At 21.2% G+C, this 23316-nt stretch overlaps 4 protein-coding genes and 1 long non-coding RNA gene across 11 annotated transcripts; 3 read left to right on the top strand and 2 right to left on the bottom strand.

The window, feature by feature from the left end:
* The first annotated feature begins 255 nt into the window (after positions 1 to 255).
* On the top strand, positions 256 to 8706 carry Su(var)3-9 (suppressor of variegation 3-9). Of its 5 annotated transcripts, XM_006561307.3 has the most exons (10): positions 282 to 430; positions 972 to 1035; positions 1151 to 1261; positions 3623 to 5089; positions 6999 to 7232; positions 7314 to 7472; positions 7556 to 7785; positions 7856 to 8000; positions 8110 to 8279; positions 8365 to 8706. In XM_006561307.3, the coding sequence occupies exons 1-10, from the start codon at positions 359 to 361 to the stop codon at positions 8599 to 8601; spliced, it is 2889 nt and encodes a 962-aa protein (XP_006561370.1). In that variant the 5' UTR covers positions 282 to 358; the 3' UTR covers positions 8602 to 8706.
* Positions 8707 to 8886: 180 nt separating this feature from the next.
* Positions 8887 to 12010, bottom strand: LOC725252 (GATA zinc finger domain-containing protein 8). Its single transcript, XM_001121123.5, has 5 exons — positions 11849 to 12010; positions 11415 to 11754; positions 10543 to 11316; positions 9273 to 10414; positions 8887 to 9159 (listed from the first exon to the last, which is right to left on the bottom strand). The coding sequence occupies exons 1-5, from the start codon at positions 11887 to 11889 to the stop codon at positions 9018 to 9020; spliced, it is 2439 nt and encodes an 812-aa protein (XP_001121123.3). The 5' UTR covers positions 11890 to 12010; the 3' UTR covers positions 8887 to 9017.
* A 575-nt stretch (positions 12011 to 12585) lies between these two features.
* On the top strand, positions 12586 to 14760 carry LOC551429 (TBC1 domain family member 10A). 3 transcript variants are annotated; one of them, XM_016916936.2, is made up of 6 exons: positions 12692 to 12708; positions 13040 to 13075; positions 13407 to 13536; positions 13644 to 14217; positions 14284 to 14553; positions 14619 to 14760. In XM_016916936.2, exons 3-6 carry the CDS (start codon positions 13424 to 13426, stop codon positions 14733 to 14735), a joined length of 1074 nt encoding a protein of 357 aa, XP_016772425.1. In that variant the 5' UTR covers positions 12692 to 12708; positions 13040 to 13075; positions 13407 to 13423; the 3' UTR covers positions 14736 to 14760. The 3 variants fall into 3 exon arrangements, with proteins under 3 accessions (XP_006561447.1, XP_016772425.1, XP_026301562.1); XM_006561384.3 differs by lacking the exon at positions 13040 to 13075 and having other exon boundaries at positions 12586 to 12708; XM_026445777.1 differs by lacking the exon at positions 12692 to 12708 and having other exon boundaries at positions 12851 to 13075.
* Positions 14761 to 15455: 695 nt separating this feature from the next.
* LOC102654289 lies at positions 15456 to 16620 on the bottom strand. Its single transcript, XM_026445776.1, has 3 exons — positions 16264 to 16620; positions 15901 to 16164; positions 15456 to 15767 (listed from the first exon to the last, which is right to left on the bottom strand). The coding sequence occupies exons 1-3, from the start codon at positions 16618 to 16620 to the stop codon at positions 15498 to 15500; spliced, it is 891 nt and encodes a 296-aa protein (XP_026301561.1). The 3' UTR covers positions 15456 to 15497.
* A 1691-nt stretch (positions 16621 to 18311) lies between these two features.
* LOC113219291 lies at positions 18312 to 22471 on the top strand. Its single transcript, XR_003306198.1, has 2 exons — positions 18312 to 19194; positions 20056 to 22471. It is a non-coding gene; the product is annotated as an uncharacterized LOC113219291 (long non-coding RNA).
* The last annotated feature ends 845 nt before the right edge of the window (positions 22472 to 23316 follow it).

Genomic DNA, 23316 nt, shown 5'->3' with positions numbered 1-23316 from the left:
AATTTATGATTATTTATTCTTTCTCTTTTATTTTAAAAATTCAAAATATTATATTTTTATTAATAAATCAAAAACGATTTTAATTTTAGATTAAAATTTTAATTTATCATATTTATTTTATATATACAAATTTATATTATATTTATTTTAAAATCAATATTTAAAAAAAATTAATATATAAAGAATTGAAAAGATAAATAATCTGAAAATATTGCTTTAATTTGAAATATTTTTATTTGGCGCTACTTCTGCTTTCTTGATTCTTTTAACTAGTAGTCATCTATATTCAAATTAGCTATTACCTTTTTTTAAGTATCTCTCGCGTGGTTTGCGTGTTACGGAAAGTGATTTAGTGATTATGGGTGGTGAGGAAGGTTTAGGAGTGACTACGGGTCAACCAAATCTTTATAAACAAGATCTTTCAAAGCTTGTAAGTAATAAATATACTTATATATTTTTATAATCCAAAAGTTTTCATAATATTTTATATAACCTCAATTCGTATTAGCATACTGTCATCATTTCTACTTACATTGAAAATGTAAATTTTAAATGAAAATTTTTATTAATAAATTTCGAAAAGTATGTTATTATATACTTTTTAAAATTATATTTTATTATAATGTTAGTAATATTATTAATTAAATAAATTAATTAATAATTTAATTTCAATAGTTATTAATAATATTTAGATTTCATATTATCATAATAATGTTATATTTATACTTTTATTTAGTGCTGAATTAATAATAAATATCCTATCATTGACATTTTTTTTTTTCATAATAATCTCTTATAATATCTAAGAGTAAGTTAAAATATTATATTCATTTTATACAATGTTGTTATAAATTTATTTAATTAAAATAAAATATAATTTCTTTTATTTTAATTTTTTAACTTTTAGTTTCCTTTCAATTATAAAAATTATTTTATTATCTTAATATATAAATTTATAAAACTTTTTTTAGGATGTTAGTAAATTGACTGCATTATCCCGTGAAGTTATCAGCAGACAAGCAACAATTAATATTGGTAAATATAATTTCTTTATTATATTAATGATATATAAACATCATTAAAATTATACATATAAATATAAAGTTAAAAAGCAATATATTACAAAATAAAAATTTGAAATCTTCTGTAGGTACTATTGGCCATGTAGCACATGGAAAATCTACAATTGTAAAAGCTATATCAGGAGTACAGACTGTTCGTTTTAAAAATGAATTAGAAAGGAATATTACCATTAAACTTGGTAAGTAAATTTAAATAATTTATATAAAACTAATGTGATTTGCAGTATTTTCACTTTGCATATTCCTTATTATTGCTGCATAAGTAAGATTTTTTTTCATTTTTGTCTTATTATTCAATATAATATATTATCAAAATTTAAAAAAATTATAATAGTTTAAAAATAATAAATATAATAACTCTAACAAACTGTAATTGTAATAAAAATAAGATATGAAGAGATGAAATAATAAAAATTATAAAGTCAACTATTATGATACATACTATATTATTTATTATTGTTATTATATATTGCTCTTATAATATTAACTGTATTATACTACTATATTATTTATATATTATACGTATTACATATTATATATATATTATTTATTATATGTATTACTTCTTCAAAGTATCAGTTGATATATAAATTTGCAGATAAACATTTTTTTGTTCTTGTTATTTGTTTTTATTTTTGTAATGTAATGCTACAGTATAAACATTCAATAAAATAATCAGGAAAATTAAAAGAATTCTTCAAAAAAAATAGTTAAAAATAAAATATAATTAATAAATTTTTAAACAATAAAAGGCACAAATAAATAAACGATTGATAATTTAATAACAAAATAAATTTCATTTAGTATTATTTTAAATGTTTTTGATTTAATGAATTTTTTTATATAAAACTATTTTCATTTAAAAAAAAAGCTATTTTCATCGTTTATTACATAGATGGCGTTAAATATATGAAGTTGTCGCCATTTCATAAAACACTTTCAAGTCGCGGGATCGAAAATATTTTACAATTGATATTTTCAAAAATGTTAGTTTATTTATAGCGTTATATAATTATTTTAAATATTAATTTTTATTTATTTAAATATAGATAATAATAATAAAATAGTTCTCTTATTTTTTCAAATTATTTCCTAATTTATATTCATTATTTATTCATTATTGCATATTTTCTCTAAAAGAAAATAATTTTATTTTTTATTTAATAATTTCAGAGTATAATTATTTATATTAAAATATATTAAAATATTAACATTAAAATATAAAAAAAATTTATTTATGAAATATTAAATTTAGAAACAAATTTAAAGAATAATAATGCATATCAAAATATTGATATAGCAATATAAAACAATATTTATTTATTTATTATTTATTTATTATATTATTGCTATTATATTATATTTATATTGCTTTATTCATATTTAATTTGATATATAAATGATTTAAATAGATTTTTCATTCATAAAAAGTAAAATATATATTAATTAAATTATTTTTATATATTTTTATATGTTTTAAAATAAAATAATCTTATATATTTAATATATTTAAAATATTAAAATTATTGTTGTTGATTAAAGCATACCTTAATAAATTGATTAAAAGTGTTACAAATATATATAAATATATATTTTAATTAACTATTATTTTAATAAATTTAATTTTGTAAGATATAATGCGTGTACATATATATATTTTTTATATTATATGATGAAATATATTAAGGTAAGTATAATTGTACTAATTATATTTTTATAATTAATAAAATTTTTGTAATATATATTATATAAATGTTTATATTATTTAATATATATGTATAATTATTATAATAATATATAATTATATTATTTAAAATATGTATAATTATTGTAAATATGTTAAATAAAATGTGAAATATTATAATAATATGTATTATATATGTATATATGTATGAATGCATCTATGTATCTATGTATGAATGTATTATATATATATTATATATTAAGTGCAATAAAGGTAATTATTGATTATATTAATGCATATTTTATTTATTAAAATAATACATAATATATAATACATAATTTAATTAATCATAAATAAAGTTTATAAAATTTAATAAATTATTTTTAAACAATCATATTTTAATAATTTTATAATTCTAATTATAAAAGTAATTTTAAATTAGTATTAAGGTATGCTTTAATTAATCAATTTATATATATTTTAGAAAAATAACTATGATTTTATTTTATTTATATTGTAATGTAAAAATTAAAACTGAACATTATTGTATTCAATCAAATAGAAATTTCAAATAATATTTTCATATTTCTATATCATATATATAAAATTATTATTATATATGGCACACTTTTTTATAAAACAATTCTATATATAAATCATGTTAATTTCTTCATAATAGCATCAAATATATTTTTCAATAAATGAATGAGAAGAATGAAGAGGATTCAAGGGATTTTTGATGTACAAGGTGATAACATTAATACTAAGAAAAAGGGGAGGAATAGTTACAAGTTAAACAAAATATGGAAAAATGTGACTGGAGGGAATGACATCCTTTAAATGTTTGGCATTACAGACACTCGTGCAGAGGACAGTACCAGAGGGGAACAAGAAGCAAATCTTGGCTACACAAACAAAATGTCTACACGAGGAAAGAGACCAGCCTCTCCAGGATATGTTCAACCACCAACTAAACATCAGAAGCTTGATCAAAAATTTATTTTTCCTCAAGAAAATAATTATAATGATAATTATTTCTATAGTAAATCAAATGGCAGCAACTCCAGTAATAGTGATGTTTTATTTAAACAAAACAAAGAAGAAGAACAAACAATTAACAGAAAAAATTCGGACTATTTGGATAATCAAGAAGTTAGCATGGAAAATACAGAAAACAAATCATGTACTGATAGTGATATTGAAAAATATAAAATGTTTTGCAATTTAGAAAATGTTAAATTGAAAGAGCTTAGAATTATATTAGAAGATATAAAACATATAAATACAAGACATAATACTAAAAATGGAATGAAAACATTGTTATCAGAAACTGATATTTGGGAAGTAGAACAAATTCTTGCAAAGAAAGAAATAAAAGGTGTGCCAACTTATTTAATCAAATGGAAAAATTGGGATTTAAAATATAATACTTGGGAACCTATATCAAATTTAATAAATTGTTCAGATATTCTAGAAGAATTTGAGAGAAATAGATTACAATTACTTGAAAGTTTTAAACGAAAAGTAAATTTTTATCCAAATAATCAAGATATTGAAAAATTTTTAAATTATCTTAAGCGCGGAGGAAAGACATTAACATCAATTTCAGTTGAATCAAATACAATGTTCATTAATATACTTAAATTTTTGAAACAAAAATATGTTAAAAATAGTAAATTGGAAAAAGTTATAAAACATGATATTCTTCGTATGTTAATTATTGATTTAAGGAAGAAACAGTTAAAATCTTTAGAAGATTGGGAAAATGAAATGAATATTATTACTAAAGGTAAACCATTAATACGAGTAGAGAATATAATAGATTTGGAAGGAGCACCTCAAAATTTTTATTATATAGAAGAATATCTACCTGGTAATGGAGTCATAATACCTGATGATCCACCTATTGGTTGTGAATGCAAAACTTGTAATTCCAAAACAAAGTGTTGTTTTGCTCAGGATGATGGATTATGTCCATACACTTTGAAACATAAAATTCGAGTTCCACCTGGAACACCGATATATGAATGTAATAAACGATGTAATTGTGACATAGATTGCATTAATCGAGTAGTGCAGCGTGGCACCAAAATGCAATTCTGCATTTTCAGAACTGCCAATGGACGAGGATGGGGTGTGAAGACTATGAAAACAATTAAAAAAGGAAGTTTTGTCACACAATATGTAGGAGAAGTAATAACAAATGAAGAAGCTGAAAAGCGCGGCAAAGAATATGATGCTGCTGGTAGAACATATTTATTTGATCTTGATTATAATGAATCTGAAGAACAATGTCCATATACTGTTGATGCTGCTATATATGGTAACATTTCTCATTTCATTAATCATTCTTGTGATCCAAACTTAGCAGTTTATGGTGTTTGGATTAATTGTCTTGATCCAAATCTTCCTAAACTTGCATTGTTTGCAACGAAAGATATTAAACAAAACGAAGAAATTACATTCGATTACATGTGTCAATCATCAAAGAATAGCGAAAACTCTATAATGCAACGTGCATCAATGAAAGAAAATTTGAATGTATACCCAGAATTTCAAGAAAATGTACAATTATGCTCAGAGATATCAGAATCCGACTCATCGAACAATAAAACTTTATGCAAATGTGATGCTCAGAATTGTAGACGATACTTATTTTAAGTTTTTTTTTTTATAAATTTATTGTATTAATATTTAAGTAAAATTGTATAAGCAAATAGTTTCAATTATTTTAATAATCTTCGGAAAAATGATGTAGACAAATGAAAAACTACTTTATTAGAATTAAATTAATTTTGTTAATGATTATTTCTGTATTTTATGATTGAATAGTATATATTTATAGATTATATAATTACTTAAAAAAATTTTAAATATTTAACAAATTAATATTGAAAATGTAATAATTTTTACAATTTTATATGTATTTGTTAGAAGTAATTATATATATGTTATACCTTATATGTTAATATTTTTCTTATTGATACGAATTGTTAAAAAAATTTAAAATAATGAAAATAATATTGATTTGCATATTCATAAATGTTGTCATAAACTTAACATTACATATGTCTGTTATTATCAATATAAAATTTTTTATAATCAAATATGTTTAATTTTAATATGAACACTTACTATTTATTAAGAAAATATCAATTAAAATTAAAAGATAATTATTTCTGTTATAAAATGATTATATAGTTACTACTAGTTTAAAAAACATCATGGCAATTTAATACTGTAGCAATAAATTGCATTAATATATTTACATACATATATTTACATCTTTTAAATATGAAATTACATATAAATCATAAATTTCAATAATGTTATACATCATTATACATCATTAATAACTTTTGTATCAAAGTTTTATTTTATATTTATATATAATTATTTATGATGTTTCTGTGAAACTATAATAATATATTAAAAATATCATTTTGCTAAATATAGCATATAATTTTTTCCTTAATTCACACGATTAAATTATAAAAATTATTAATTAAAAATATAATATTTGATAAGATATTTTAATACAATTTTATTTTGTGTTTTTATAATAATTCTAATTAATTCTAATTAATTCTAGTTAATAAATTTTAATTATATATATATATATATATATATATATATAATTCTAATTAATTCTAGTTAATTCTACTTAATAAATTTTAATTATTTAATATATATATATATATATATACACGTACACTTACAAAAGTATTTGAAAGCAGAATCTTTAATATATTAATAATTAAAATCATAAATATTTAATACATGATTTATACTATTTAAAAAATATATTAAGAACTAAGAACATATTAACATATTAAAAACAAGAAAATAATTTTTAGAAATTATATTTTTTTATAAAAAAAAAATTAATATATTAAACTAATTTTATTCATATTTTGACATTAAATAAATTTTAATTTTATAAATTAATTTTAATTTTATAAATATTTTATGTTTTAACTAAATTCTAAACAATTTTAAATCATTTAAAAAAAATGTTTTTTTCAATATAATAAATAAATGTATATTATTATATCAATTATAATTAATATATTTATTTCTTATGATTAATTCTAGTAATTAATTCTAATTCTTCTAATTTTATTTATTCATTCATCAATAATAATAATAAAAAAAAATATTTTATTAAAATAAAATTAAAATAAAAATATTTTAAAGTAATGTCACAATTTTTTTTAATTTATTTGTTTCAGGATATGCAAATGCAAAAATTTATAAATGTGATAATGAGAAATGTCCAAGACCAGGATGTTATATATCTGGAGGATCAAGCAAAGATGATTCATTTCCTTGTTTACGACCAGTTTGCTCTGGACGATTTCAACTTGTACGTCATGTATCCTTTGTTGATTGTCCAGGTCATGATATTCTTATGGCAACTATGTTGAATGGAGCAGCTGTCATGGATGCGGCATTACTTTTAATTGGTATATAATTAAAATTTTATTACATCATATTTACATTTATTAATAATTATTTAAAATATTAAAATCAGTAAATATTTATAGCTGGCAATGAATCATGTCCTCAGCCTCAAACATCAGAACATTTGGCTGCTATTGAAATTATGAAACTAAAACATATTGTAATTTTACAAAATAAAATAGATTTAGTAAAGGAAGCTCAAGCAAAAGAGCAATATGAACAAATTTTAAAATTTGTACAAGGTATTTCCATTTCAATACTAATTTTAAACAATATTTTTATTTTATGTTATGTTATTAAATAAATTATTTTTTTTCTAAATTAGGTACAGTAGCTGAAGGAGCACCTGTAATACCAATTTCCGCACAACTTAAATATAATATTGAAGTCTTATGTGAATATATTACAAAGAAAATTCCAGTACCTTTAAGAGATTTCACTTCAGAACCGAGATTAATTGTAATTCGATCATTTGACGTAAATAAGCCTGGTTGTGAAGTAGATGATTTGAAAGGTGGTGTTGCTGGAGGAAGTATTTTAAGAGGAGTATTAAAAGTATGTTATAAATATATTTTTTAATTTTATTTATTATATAAATATAATTTCATTTATTTCTATTTTTTAGGTGGGTATGGAAATTGAAGTCCGCCCTGGATTAGTATCGAAAGATAGTGAAGGAAAATTGACTTGTCGACCCATTTTTTCACGGATAGTGTCATTATTTGCTGAACAAAATGAACTTCAATTTGCTGTTCCTGGAGGTCTTATTGGTAAATAAATTTAAATATTATAAAAAAAATATATATAAAAAATATATTTGAAGAATATATATTATAAAAATAAAAAAAAATTGATAATATATAAACAATAAATTTTAAGGTGTCGGAACAAAAATTGAACCAACATTATGTCGAGCTGATCGTTTAGTGGGTCAAATTTTAGGAGCTGTAGGAGCTCTACCTAAAATTTTTATTGAACTTGAAATATCATATTATCTTCTTAAACGATTGTTAGGAGTCAGAACTGAGGGTGATAAGAAAGGAGCAAGGGTAATAATTATGTTAATAATAAATAATACAATAAAAATATTATATTAAAATATTTTTTTTATAATTGTAAAATATTTGATAATAGGTACCAAAATTATCGAGAAATGAGGTCCTACTAGTAAATATTGGATCATTAAGTACTGGAGGTCGTGTATTAGCTACGCGTGCTGATTTAGCTAAAATTAGTTTAACGAATCCTGTATGTACAGAAATTGACGAAAAAATTGCATTATCACGTCGTGTTGAAAAACATTGGCGTTTAATTGGTTGGGGTCAAATTTGTGGTGGACAAACTATAGAACCAGTTATAGATCGAAAATAATTTCATGATTATTAAGAAGATTTAATATAAAAAATAAACTAAAAATAATTTCTACAACGTGAAATGTTGTTTGAAATGTTTATAATAAAGTACGAAATATATATAATTTATGTATTATTTAATATATTACCTGAAAATTTTATTTTAAATATAAATAAATATAAAATTTATAAATAAGGTTTGTAAAATATCAATTATTATTACAAAGTAAATATTATTCAATATATTATTTTTTAATATATTGCTAATAATATAATATAAATGCTTGTAGTATGTAATGATTAAGTTAATTAACTCTCTTTTGTTTTGTATATATAATATATTTTTTAATTATTTCTATTTTATATAAAAATAAATAGAAAAAAAGATTAAATATTACTTAATTATATATTGCATATTGAAATATTTTATTTTAATTATGTTAAATTAGGTATAGATATATATCCTGGTTGAATATATGAAATTGACATAGAAACACATGCTAATAATATTGGTACACTTTCTGCTTCTTGCATTAAACGATGCAATTCAATTGGTTGTATAAATGAATCATCTTGTCTAAAACAAAAAACAAAACATGATTAATTTTATGAATGAACTTTTAATAAATTTTTAATATTCTTTGAATAGTATGAATAGTATGAATAATATGAATAGTAAAAATAAATTACCTTATTACAATTATTCTATAGTGTGGAAGACCAGGATTTGCTTTTCTATAAGTTTGTGTATTAGAATAAACATTGTATGAAATTTTATATTTATTTTTCTTTTTTCTTACAATTTTTTCTGGTGCAGATTTAATTATTTTAAGTTTATTAAAAACTTCTTCAAGACTATTTGCATTTTTTGATCCAACAAGAGGACTGCGTAATTGTCCAACTACTTGTATTTCATTACAATCTTCAATTACTTCCTTTCCTATATCTTCATCTTCAATAGTAATTGTTTTTATTTCAAGCCATTTAGTTTTTAATTCTAACCATGATGATGCTCCTGGTAATATCTTAAATGATGATTGATAGACTTCATCATTAGAATTTGATATTGTATTTGTATTTTTATAATGGCTTTGTGACCAATTCCTCTGACATGAATCTGAAACTGATAGATTTCCAGCTATGCTACAGCGAATCGATGTATTTTCTATAATTCTTTGATGATACAATTTTCTTAACGGTAAGAAATTTTGATGATAATTGTGATAAAATTGATTTCGAGTAAAGAAATCTCTAATTACGTTATTACTCATATTTGGTATTAATAAATTGTTCATTTGCATTGATGTAAATCTATTATGATGAACAGTATTACGATTATCAAGAGCAACAAATACATTTTGAAACGCATTTCGCCAATATAGATTTCTACTATATGTATAAGGCGATTTATTATATATATAATTAGAATTAAAATTTGTATAATGTTCATGTTGCATGGAAAAATAATTTTGCATAATAACATTGTGTACATTTGTTTCTAAGTTATGATCTAATATATTTCTTTTATTACTGTTGTTGCTTATAGAAATATTGTATTGATGTGCATTTTGAACTGCATTATTATTTGCATTATTATATATATTATTTTGACCAGATCGTAATTTTTTATCTACTTGTTGTAAATTTTTTAATTTTGCACTTTCATAATGATAAATTGTTTTAAGAGGTTTAATACTATGTGGTATGTAACCTCTTGATATTTTTACTGTAATCACTGATTGAAATGCAATATTTGGAATTAAATTTAATAAATCCATTCGTGTAATTGGTTTTGGTATCTCTTGAATTTCATCATCAGATAATTCTATTACCTAATTAAAAAAAAATTATAAATTTTCTTAACATTAATATTTTAATATTAATTTATTTATTATACAATATTATTAATATTATTAATATTATTAATATTATACAATATTAAAAATTATAAATATTATACCTCATGTTTTGATTTCTTAAATTTATGTTTTTTTGAACAGCATTCAGAATTTTTAATATTAGGATCTAAAATATCAGTAGTTGATAATTTATCTGTTCTTCTAGGTACTAATTTAACATTACGTTGTATACGCGATGCTCGCCAATTTGTTGATACATTATTTTTTTTTATATAATCATTCATTTGATTTGTAACAATTCTGATATTACTTAATAAAGTCTCATCTGATATAATTTCTACTTTGGATTTTTGTTTCCTTTTATCTTCATTTATATTTAAGTTAGTATCCAACTTTTTTTCTTTTTTTGTATTGTTTTGATATTCAAAATTTGTAGATTGAGTTTCAATATTTTCTACTGAACAAAGAAGATTTTCTATGACTTCATAGACACTATTTAATATATTTTTATCTTCTGTTGTATCTTGATAAATTTTTATGGAAAAATTGTTAATATTTGTATCAATTTCTTTTATATCATTAACAGATTTTTTACTATTATGTATATTTATATAATCTTTATTTTGTTCTTGAATATCAGTCATCCAAAGACCATTTTCAGGTTCAACAATAACTTTGCGTTTTTTACTAGAATTTTCATCACTTTTTGCATTCTTTTCTGAATTATAAACAAATCGTTGTATACGATAACCATGTCGTATCAATTGACTATAAACTCTATATTCTTCCAATGAACATTCAATATTATCAATTAAAAGTTCATAGGCTTGTTGAATAGATAATGATACATCATTCCATGTAAGTTCTAAACAATTCTAAAATAGAATAATATTTTACTTTTTTTATTGTTATTTGAAAATAATTTTTATAAACATTATTACTTTATAAAAATAATTATTTTGGAATAACATACAGTTTCTAGAAGAAATAATGCTTCTTCTGGTATTAAATACAAGATACCACTTTTTTCCAAACCAAAACTACTCCAATCTTGACCAGAATATTTTTTTACTTTTGCTCTTTTTTGTGCAGGTAACCATTCTGCACTAGCTAACTGAGAAATGCGATCTACTCTTTCTATGGCTATTAAATTTTTTCTAGTTATAATACCCTTTTCAATTTGCATATTTTGAAGCCATGAATTATTTGGTTCAAATTGTTTCATTTCAGACTTTGGAAGAGTTTTAACTGATTTTTCATATTCATTCCATGCATTATATTTCAAACCTTTATTTTCTAACAATTCCTCTGCCCTGAAAGATATCAATTTATAAAATATATTACATTAACCTTATATAAAAGAAATTATTAAAAAAAATAATCAAATTTATATTATTAAAAACTTACGTTAACATATTAATAGGAATACTTTTTGTTCCTTCTGTCATGATTCTGCTGTTTCTTTTAGCACAATTTTAAAATATATTTAAATTCAATCACTCATTTGATAAAGTTCATTGATTTATTATGTGTATTGTTAAAAAATGATTTAAAGTATTTATGAAATTTTTTTAAATTGTGTAATTAAATATAAAATCTAAATTTCTATTAAATAAAAATTTAGAAGATATATTTATATATATAACATATAATATATATATATATATATATATATATATATATGTATATTATAATTATAATATAATTATAAATGTAATTATCAAAATAATTTTTCAATCAAATTCATTTTGTTTTCTTAAAAAATTTATGCAAGATTGAAAATATAAATATTTATACATATATATAATAATATATATATATAATAACAAACTCAAAAATATTTCATTTTTTAATTATTTATTGTTAGTTTAATATTATTTAAATTTTATTTTTCTTTATTTTAGTAAATTTTTTTTAATAAGAGATGAGATTTTAACTATACCTATATTTATAATTATATTCATTATGCTATTTAAGATATAGTTTCATTGCTTTTAATTCTTTTTTACTATTGGATAACTGTAAATAAATGAACGGAACTATCCAATTAATATAAAGTATGTGATAGTTACATTTAGAAATAAAAAAATTTCGCTATATTTGCTGTAATATATATATAATAATCAATTTTAACTTATATATATATATATATATATAGATTATAATTGACGTATATGAATGATAAAAGTAAAATATCGATAATTTAAAGCGATGCATAATATATTCTTTCGAGATTTTATATATCACACTTTTACGCATCATCGATGGTAAGTAATGTTAATTCACTCGATTTTTTTTATTTTTCATAATGTGATAATGTGAAAATAAATAATTGTGTGAATATATATATATATATATATATATATATATATACATATATATATATATATGACAATGTGTTTATATTAGTTATCAAGTGGAAACAAGATACTTGACACGTATAAATGATTATAATTCGTTATACGAGCATTTTGGGCGTTACAAAACACTATTTTATTGAGCAATATATGAAGTATTGATATCTTAAACTATGATTATGTTATTGTGTTATTTTTTGAACTCATTGATGTCTAACTGTCAACTGTCAATTCTAAAAAGCTGAGATGTTTTCTTTTCTTATTTGGTTTTAATATCGTAAGTGAAAAAAATATTAATAGTTATTGACATTTATTTTATATACAAAACATATTTTGAAAATATTTGATAAAATACTTATAACAAATTTTAAAATTAATATTTTAAAATTATTATAATTATTTATTTTTTATTTATTATTTTTAAATATATAATTATATTAATAATAATATTGAATATTATTTGATACATGATATTTCATATATATATTTAGAAATAAAAATGTTTAAGCAATATATATTTATGTATAATAAATTAAATTTTTTTAATTAAAATATAATTTTTTAAAAATAATAACATTGTATAAAAGTTTTTAAATATTTTATTTTAGACAATTAGAAAAATGCTATGGCGTCCTCAGGATCACATAATGGGGATGCAGAAACTGAAAGTGATAAGTTTGAAGGATCTAAAATTGATCGACATGGTTTTCTTCAAGATTCCAATTGTAGCTCTGATAGGTAATACAAAAAATATATATATAGTATATATGTTAATATAATAGTTAAGATATTTGAAAATATTTATATGATTTATATTAAAATATGTTTAATGTTTACAATATTAGTCTCAATAAACAAGGTTTACCACCAGAGGTAATGCTAAGAAGGGAACGAAAATGGATTCAAATGTTAAATAATTGGAGTTATTTTATGAATACAAATTATCGTAAAGTCAGAGAAAGATGCAGAAAGGGTATTCCACCTTCAGTAAGGCTTCGTGCATGGCTAAATCTTTGTGGAGGTCAATTGTTAATGGATACGAATCCAAATTTATTTGAAGAATTGGTGGAACGATCTGGTGATCCAAAATATATTGATGATATTAAAAAAGATCTTCATCGCCAATTTCCACATCATATAATGTTTATTGGAGAAGCTCCTGGGCAAGAAGAATTGTTTAAAGTATTGAAAGCTTATTCTATTTTAAATAGTAAAGTTGGTTATTGTCAAGCCCAAGCACCTATTGCAGCATTTTTATTAATGCATATGCCAGCAGTACAAGCATTTTGGTGTCTTGTTGCAATATGTGATAAGTATTTGATTGGGTATTATAGTCAAGGAATGGAAACATTGTTACGAGATGGAGATATTTTATTTGCTCTTTTAAAAAGAGTATCTCCTATTGCTTACAAACATCTGGTTAGTAGATTGTTTTATACATAATTAGAAATTAAAATGTACCTATATTTTTCATAATCATTTTAGAAGAAACAAAAGATGGAACCAATTTTATATATGACTGAATGGTTCTTATGTGTTTATACACGAACACTGCCTTGGGAAAGTATTTTACGAATATGGGATATGTTTCTTTGTGAAGGTGTCAAAATTATCTTTAAAGTTGGACTAGTTTTATTAAAAGGCAGCTTAGGTCGTACATCTCTTACTAAACATTGTCCAACAGTTTATGAAACTCTTCAAGTATTAAGAAATCCTCCTCAACATATTATGGAAGAAGAAGCTTTAGTTCATCAGGTAAAATATTTCGCTTTTTTTTCTATATATATATACTATTAGATAAATTCATTATAATATCGTAGATTCGAAAATTAAATATAACTGAAGAAGATTTTGAATACGAACATCAACGTCAAGTAATGTTAAAGCGGAAAACAACAGAACAAACATCTTTTTCTACTGTTAATCGGACAGATTGATAAAAAAAAAAAAAAAAAAAATAGACATGTAAAATGAATAATGAGCTTACAGGTATTATTCTAAAGTGTGCCTTCCTTTTTATGTATATTTCATATTGTACAGATCATAAAATATATTCAACTATACTTTTATAATACATAACATATATACAGGAAAGTTTGAAAAGTACCTTTGAAAACATCTTTTTTACAAATTTAAATAATTTTTGAATGTAATTACATACACATACATTCCTCAAATAGATCACACAAAATAATTTATTCCTATTTTCTCTATTGTAATTAGAATTACAAAAATGCACAATATTTATAGATTTTTATATTGTAGATGTTTAATGTTGTATTATTTCGAGTATATCTCTAGTTATATATATACTACACATAATTTTATTAATATTTATGTACAAAAATAAATAATTGTAAAACATTTTTTAAGAACAAAATTAGAAATATTATATAATGTTATTAATTAAGAATTGTTTTGTTTAGCTCAATGTTGTTTTTGTTAAATTTATCTAACTAATAACAAATAATATAATTAAATAGATGTTATGAATATATTTTGTCATATTGTTTAGTTTTATTTTATTTTATATATTATAATTTAATAGCTAAATTTAAAATATAAGATATAATCTAAAATAATATAGCATTTTTTTACAAATTAAGTTTACATTTTTTTTCTTATATATAATAAATTTATTATAAATTTTATTTAGTTATTATATATTTATCTTATTATTGCATTATTTTTATTATGAATTATTTAACAAAATTTATATAATGATTTATAAATTTATCTAAAAAATTATTACGTTCAGTAGCATTCGTAACTATATTTGTTAGATAAAAGAAATCATCTTGAATATTTCGCTCGGGAAGTACATCAAGTTGAGTAAATTTCGGTAAGAACAGAACGGTCATCATAAATACAATTGCTATAGTAACAAAAGTGCTTATGGCTACAATGAGAGGATTTGATAATTGCGTTTGGGTTTGTGCAACTTTCGTATCGTCAAATGCAGGAATAGACTAGAAATATCATAATGAAGAGATTAAAATAATAATATAATACTTTTTATTTATTTATTTTTTTTTAATTAAATGAATTAACTATTTGCAAATAAAATAAGAAAATATTAAGAAATTATAGAAGTTTACTTACAATTGTTTTATAACCATGATTTTTTTTGAATTCTGACATGAAAGTTTTTAATGGAAAAAAATAATATTCATAGAGAGACTGCTTGACCGGAAACTCTACATGAGTTTGACTAATTTGAGGTATTTCACCAGAAGAAAGTGCATTAGTTAATGAAGATAAATTGATTGTTGATCCTTTTTCTAATGCATTCTTATACATAGCTGCCAATTCTGTTTTTCTAAATCCAAGTATTTCTGGTTCTCGTACTTTAGTAGGAACGTGAGACTGAAAAATCAGAAATAAATAATTTTTTAGCGATTTTATTGGTAAATAATATAAATATATATAATTAATAAAATATGATTAAAAAAATTATTCATTTACCTCATAATGCGGAACATCTAAATCAATCTTTTTATTAAAAAGAATATCATATTGTTGAAAACTATGATTTTGATGTTTTTGCGTATTTCGCCGTATGTTCATATTAATTTTTTGAATTTTATGATTTTGTTGATCTTCATTCATATAAATTATATTTCTATAATCATTATTTGATGATAATCGATTATAATTATTGATAGAAGAAGGAACATTAAATTCTTGAAGTTGAAGCATCACATTTTGAAGATATTCTCCACTCGATTCATCATTTGTTTTTATATTTCTAATAGAATTGAAAAATATTAAAATAAGATAAATCAACTTCATTATTTTCTTCGTATTTATTTGATATATCATTTTATATATTCTTATTCTATATAAATATATTTGTCCATTAATGATAAATGCATTTTTCTTTTAATAATTTTGCTATATTTTTATTACAAAATATTTTCAATTCTCAATAAAATGTAAAAGACTGAAATAACTTTAGTTTTATAATTAATTTATAATTTTTTTATTATTGTTGTAATGTGTATTAATTTTCTATTCAACAAAAACTTTTTATCTTATTATTATAATAACTAATCACCAACAAACTCGTTATTTTTTATTCATTAAATTTCGATGGTTCTTTTTTTCCTTTATATTTGAAAAATACCATATTATATAACGAATACTCGCGGTTGTATGTTCGCAATTGTACTAAGAGGATATAGACTGTATGAATATCCTCGATCAATTTATTCCCCACCAAGTATTCATGGAATTCTTGGTTATACAAGAATTCCATATAAAATTAAATGAACGCAAATATAAATGTTAAAATTAATGTTTTCTTTTGATAAATTTCTAATTATTAAATTATCATAATAAATCTACAATTTTCAGAATGATTTTAAAAAAAAATTTTTATTTCTGCAATTATATTTTTAAAATGTCAAATAATATATAATTTGTATAATCTTAAAAAAAAAAAAAAAAAAAAAAAAAAAAAAGAAAAGAAAAGAAAAGATTATTTGAGAATCTTCTCTAAGGCTATTGTTTTTTGAATAATTCATTAAATTCGAATATATAATAACTTTGGACGCATAAATTTCAATGCATAATTAATATTATAATTTTAATCTTATGTTCATTTTGTATTTTGATCAATTTGATTCTATTTGTATAAAAGTATATAAAAAAATATGCTATAAGATTAAATGCGATGATGATTTAGAAACTTTTATTTTTTGATATAAATTATAAAAATTAAATAAAATTAAAATAAAAATATAATTAAGATCTGGAATAATTATTTTTTCTTCTATTAGCTGACTATTTTATTTTATTATTGTTTTTTATTATTTTATTATTTGCTAAAAAAAAATTTGCATGAAAGTTTAAATATAAAAATAAATACCAAACATTAAACTATTTTTTTTAGCTTTTTTAATTGTATTAATAATATTTGTTTCAATTGACATAAAAGATAATGTATTAAATATTAATATTTTAATTTGAAAAATTTTATTTTCTCTATTTGATTCATTTTTTAAAAACATGAAAAATATTTGAGAAAAATTAATCGTCATATCAATATATTATACGAATGGTATATATATATATATATATATTGAATGACATATATATAACGAAGGAATTGCAGTTCAGTGAATTTAGATCTGCGAGAAGCCGTTAGATGACAACATGTAATTTTCTTTAATTATATTTGTTACGTAATTATTTACTGTTATTTCTTAATGGGTATATTTAACTATTATATTTATAATTATAAATATATATATATATATATATATATATATATATATATACTTACATATATAATAAAAAATATTTATTATTTCAGTATTTTGTCTTACGGAATTAAAAAAACTTCATAAATAGATGAAAAATAATTAATTATACGCGTGATAAATATATAATAAATATATACTTAATTAGAATTCTATTTTTGTTTTTTAAATTCATGAGTTAGCATAAAATATAAATTTAGGTTTTGATTTTCAGATTTTCATCAGATGAATTAAAAAAAATATACTGTATAAATATAAATAATCTATATTATATTATATTATATTATATTATAACCTACAGTTATGTTGATAAGAGGAAGAGGCAGGATGGAAAATAAAATTGGCTCATGGCTCATTATTGTGTTGTGTATTTCCTTTCACATCAAGTGCACCGTTACCGATATCGCTTTACAATTTTTTTTTTTTATTTTCATACAAAAAGATGATTCGATGATCAGTGCCGCTACAATATTTTTGTCGTTTGTCAATCATCTTTGCACGAAATCGGCGAATCAATTATCATTACACGTATTTCATAGATATAATATATAATATATATATATATATATCTTTATCTTTAGCATAACCTTCTTCTTTTTAAAGTGAATATCATACAAAATCTAAAGATATACGAAATTTAACTTTTATTCTTCATTATATATGAACATAATATAGTAATACAATACATGGCTGTACTTCAATTTTATCTTTTTTAATTATAAATATTGTTTATAATTTATAAAAAGAAAAGAAAAAAAGTTTCTAGTTTGTCATGGATCAACGAATTAAATCGGAGACGGCGGTAATAGGCCCTTATTTTAGAGCATTTACATTTTTTTTTTTTTTTATGAAACCATTCTTTTCGTGTCAATTCTATGTCTCAAACGATAATCGCTAAATCGATTTGAATTTGGTCGTGTATCGTTCTTTTACATGTGCGCGCGCAGATTACAGTTATTATGTGCACTAATTCCGATTGTTCAATATTGTTCGATATCGGACGCGAAAATTTAAAGAGTTGTTTAAGTATTGTAACCATATGATATAAAGCTCAATCACAATTAAATTAAAAGAATATATCTTAAAAAAATATGTTTTATATATATAGAACGGAAGAATATCATTACAAAAGGTTAGTGCTTAAGATGATTAAAAACAACGTCTAAAAAAAATTATTCCTTCAAAATATTTAGTCGTTACATGTTGTTTACGTATTAATTTTGCTACAAGGAAATCTTTAATATGAAATAAAACATATACATAAGATTCTTTTATATATTTTGTTAAATTAAGAAACTTGTAATTAAAAAACAATATTAGATTGAAAATAAGAATATTCTTTTTTAAAAGTAGGAATAAATTCAAATCACGGATAGATTAGCAATAATTGGTATTCGTTTTAAATTTTTTTTGTGCGATTAATACAAAGAAAGTTTATGATTCGCTAAAAATATTATAGGCCGAGATATATTTCCTTTTTTCAAATTTAATAGATGCAAAAAAAGACGTGTTTACTTATCGAATGTATATTACCCAACGTATTAGAAATTAACAACTAATCGTTTAAGTGTATATATATATATATATATATAGAGATGGAGTCGAAATCTGACTTAAAAAATTTAATTTTTACGTTTGATTTTCTAGAATTTTTTTAATTTCGAGATTTCGAATATTCCATTCCTTATATAAATGTATATTATATCGTATACGAGAAATAAAACAATGACAATTCATAGCATATCTTTACGTCTACAATTCGAGTGAAACTTACGTATATTTGTACATGATAGCACGATATTTTTAAACGAATTTCGTACGTATACTTAATCCATTAGGTATTAGAATCATTTATTTGACAGTACTATAGTCGAAATAATAAATAAAAATTTCGATACAAGCTACACGGTGAAGAAAATCATTTTAACGATTTATCTTATATGTCGCTAATTAATTGAATTAATTGTAAAATATTTTATTGCTATATTTGCAGGACAAGCAATTGTTGTTACAAATCCCGATGCAACGTCGCAACGATTAATAACTATAATTATAAAGAATACTTTTGGTAATACTTTTTTGTATTATCCTTCTAACGTATTTCTAATATTTTTTACAATTCTGTAACGAAGAAAAATAGGTGATGGAAATTATAAAACGAAGTATACATATATAGAGAGATCTGTTTTAAAGTCTAAAAGTGAGTATTTGAAAAAAGCCATTAATTCAACATGTTTCTTGAAAAACGCTCTATACATGTATAAAAAGTTGAATACCCAGATTCAAACATCTTTTCTCTTTGAGTATTGAGGGAAAAAAGAATCACTATGCAATTTTTTGTAATTCTAGCAGTTATTTACAATGAAAGATTAATACATACACATCATATCGATCGATAATCGTATAAAAATCATATTTTTTAGATTATACAAATAAGTATGATTGATGCTATTTCGAGTAATGATAAAATAATTAATCAATTTTATTAATTATGGTTAATCTCTTTTTTTTGTGATATCTAATGCATAAAACATGCAATATATTAATCTTTAGATTATTTTCATCTTAATATTTAGCAATATCTAAAAGGTAAAAAAGATTGTTTAAAAAATTTAAGTATGCCCGTATAAAAATTCTCGAAAATTCTCACTTAAAAATTTCAAAACTCAACTCAAAATATCAAGTTATAAAAGTACAAAATTGATGGTATAAAAAACTGATTTCTATTGTCAATTGTATATAAAAAGGATCGTGATTCGTATCACACGTCTTAAACTCATCAGTCACATAGAATATCACAGGAACGTTAGTAGGTGCCATTGGATTTATACATATCAAATATAATAGATATTATATTGCTTGTGCATGTATTAAAAAATATAAAGAATAATAAAAAAAACAAAATTTCAATCATTCTTTTTCAATTCAAAGTTCAAATTGTGTTAATTGTCTTCATTATTAAGATAATATACTATGTACATTATAAAAAGTTTTCTCAATGTACTTTTGTGAATACAAAAAGCAATAAAAACATAAGCAATAATTAAAGCATGATGAAAAATGAATGATAATAATCAAAATATCTTTACTGATAATTATCTTACTTGTTATTGCAAATTTCACTTTATGTATCAAAATTGTAAAAAAGTCTTCACTCTTCAAAGACTCAGATTTTCAAGCAAAATAGTTTTCCATTATATATTTGGAAAAATTTGTTTCCCTTCTTTCGAATTGTAATAAGTTATGCTGCTATTAATTGCCATTTTATATCAGAGAGATAAAAGAAAATTCAAAACTTTTTTCTAGTAAAATCTCAAAGGTTTTTTTCTTTTTATTTTTAATTTCAATGATTATTATTTGTTTAATGCAGCACAATCATATTGACAACAATAATCATATAATAATCATGCTCATTGCTATTACAATAGCATAATTTACAAAATTCTATACTAGCTGATTCAAATACTATTAACACAGTTATTTCTTTCAAATATTAGAATGAATTTATCATGAATGGCATCTTTAACATGTAAAGTAATACATGGTTTGTCAGTCACCTTTCTCTGGTCACAGAAGAGAATATTTATATAATATGTATCCTATATGAAATTATATTAATTATTCATGAAAAAGACCGCCGTCTCCTCATTTTCTTATAACGTATTGCCTAATTATATTAATAATTAACAAACGTCACGCACAGGTTTCTTATAGGGCACGCTATATCATTTTTCGCGCTACATATTCCTAGCCAGTTACATAGAGCCATTTATACCTCAAGATAAATTAAAGTTAATATCGATCAAATTAATAATCAACTTTAATCGACCATTTAATTTTATTGAAAAAAAAAAAAAGAAAAAAAAAATTAATGTATTATCAATACAGTTCTGATGCAATTAATAATACATTTATTTTTATGTTATAATTTATTTTTTGAGATAAAATGGTAAATTGGAATCATTAATGTGCAATTATTAACTTTAACTTACATCTGAGGTATCTCTATATTATCATAATAATGTAGTTTGCATCTTTCGATGTTCATTTTATAAAATAAAAAGTTAAAAAAGTGTGGTGATACACTTGCTACTTGAAACATTTCTTTTTTTTTTCCCCCTTTTTTCAATGGATCGTATCAGAATTTTTATCGTGATAAAAATAAAAAATTGTATACATTAATTTACAACAATGCTTTTAATCCTTCTAATTCATACACTGGCTGTAAAAATGTCGATGTTTCTTTATACACATACTACGAGATGAAAATATGTAATAAGAACAGTACATGCAATTAATTACAAAATTGTAATAACAATTTTGCAATTGCATAATGTCATATCAAATATTAACAATGGTTATATCATTACTGTTCTAAATTGCGCATTTTCGCGAGCATGTAAAGTATATTTTAACTTTATGCGATGATAAAAATTAAAAATAATCGTTAATTTTGCGCAAAATTCTTAAATAATAAAGACGCAATTAATAATTTTATATATATATATATCGCAGATCTTATAAATAATATATTCTACAAATAAGAGATGTTTCATGCCTAAACATCGCTTATTTTCTCACTGATAGTAACATAAATTAAACGAAATATATTTGTTACAGTGCTGTGCTTGTAGATTTTACATTATAAAATATTAAAAGTCCATGATATTATTTTTCTTTATATATTGTGCGTGTCAATTTGACATTCTAAGAAAATCTTTTCTATATTTCAATTAAAGATCATTTGAAACTACATCTACCATACAAAATGTTTAAAAATTTCCACCATACAATATTTTTTTTATAAGTTAATTAAAAAAAAAAAGAAGAAGAATGTAGACAAGATTCGTGCAAATAATAAAATATTTGGCTGATAACAAAAATATTATTATGAAATTAGAACAAAATGTATATAACTGTATAAATATTTACATAATGTAAAAATACTGTGATTTATAAAATATTTATAAACCATTGACAAACATATAGATATATATATGTATACAGATAAAAATATCTTATTATCTTATAAATCTCTAATATTATATCTTAAATTATTTGCAATCTATTAGAAAGATAAATGTTAATGATGTTTTATGTAAAAAAAATAATAGGTGGAAATTCATAGGCACTTTGTAAATATTTCTACATATAATAATTCTGTTATATAAGTATAAAAACAAATATGTCACACATTGTTTATTAATATAATGAAGCAACAGCAGAAGATGGTAGCAACTCTAATTACAGACGA

Source organism: Apis mellifera, linkage group LG16, assembly GCF_003254395.2.
Source record: "Apis mellifera strain DH4 linkage group LG16, Amel_HAv3.1, whole genome shotgun sequence".
NCBI lineage: Eukaryota > Metazoa > Arthropoda > Insecta > Hymenoptera > Apidae > Apis > Apis mellifera.
Note: the sequence above shows the minus strand (reverse complement) of the source record. Positions and strands in the feature narration are given on the sequence as shown.

What these genes read in the sequence shown, in the direction of transcription:
- LOC725252 (XM_001121123.5), bottom strand. Translation starts at nt 11,889, where the DNA reads ATGACAGAAGGAACAAAAAGTATTCCTATTAATATGTTAAC. An exon ending in CATTATTTCTTCTAGAAACT is followed by an intron (nt 11,317 to 11,414) that starts GTATGTTATTCC and finishes ATTCTATTTTAG; the next exon opens with AATTGTTTAGAACTTACATG. An exon ending in TATAGAATAATTGTAATAAG is followed by an intron (nt 9,160 to 9,272) that starts GTAATTTATTTT and finishes TTTTTGTTTTAG; the next exon opens with ACAAGATGATTCATTTATAC.
- LOC551429 (XM_006561384.3), top strand. Translation starts at nt 13,424, where the DNA reads ATGGCGTCCTCAGGATCACATAATGGGGATGCAGAAACTGAAAGTGAT. An exon ending in TCCAATTGTAGCTCTGATAG is followed by an intron (nt 13,537 to 13,643) that starts GTAATACAAAAA and finishes TTACAATATTAG; the next exon opens with TCTCAATAAACAAGGTTTAC. An exon ending in CTATTGCTTACAAACATCTG is followed by an intron (nt 14,218 to 14,283) that starts GTTAGTAGATTG and finishes TAATCATTTTAG; the next exon opens with AAGAAACAAAAGATGGAACC.
- LOC102654289 (XM_026445776.1), bottom strand. Translation starts at nt 16,620, where the DNA reads ATGATATATCAAATAAATACGAAGAAAATAATGAAGTTGATTTATCTT. An exon ending in TAGATGTTCCGCATTATGAG is followed by an intron (nt 16,165 to 16,263) that starts GTAAATGAATAA and finishes CTGATTTTTCAG; the next exon opens with TCTCACGTTCCTACTAAAGT. An exon ending in ATCATGGTTATAAAACAATT is followed by an intron (nt 15,768 to 15,900) that starts GTAAGTAAACTT and finishes TGATATTTCTAG; the next exon opens with TCTATTCCTGCATTTGACGA.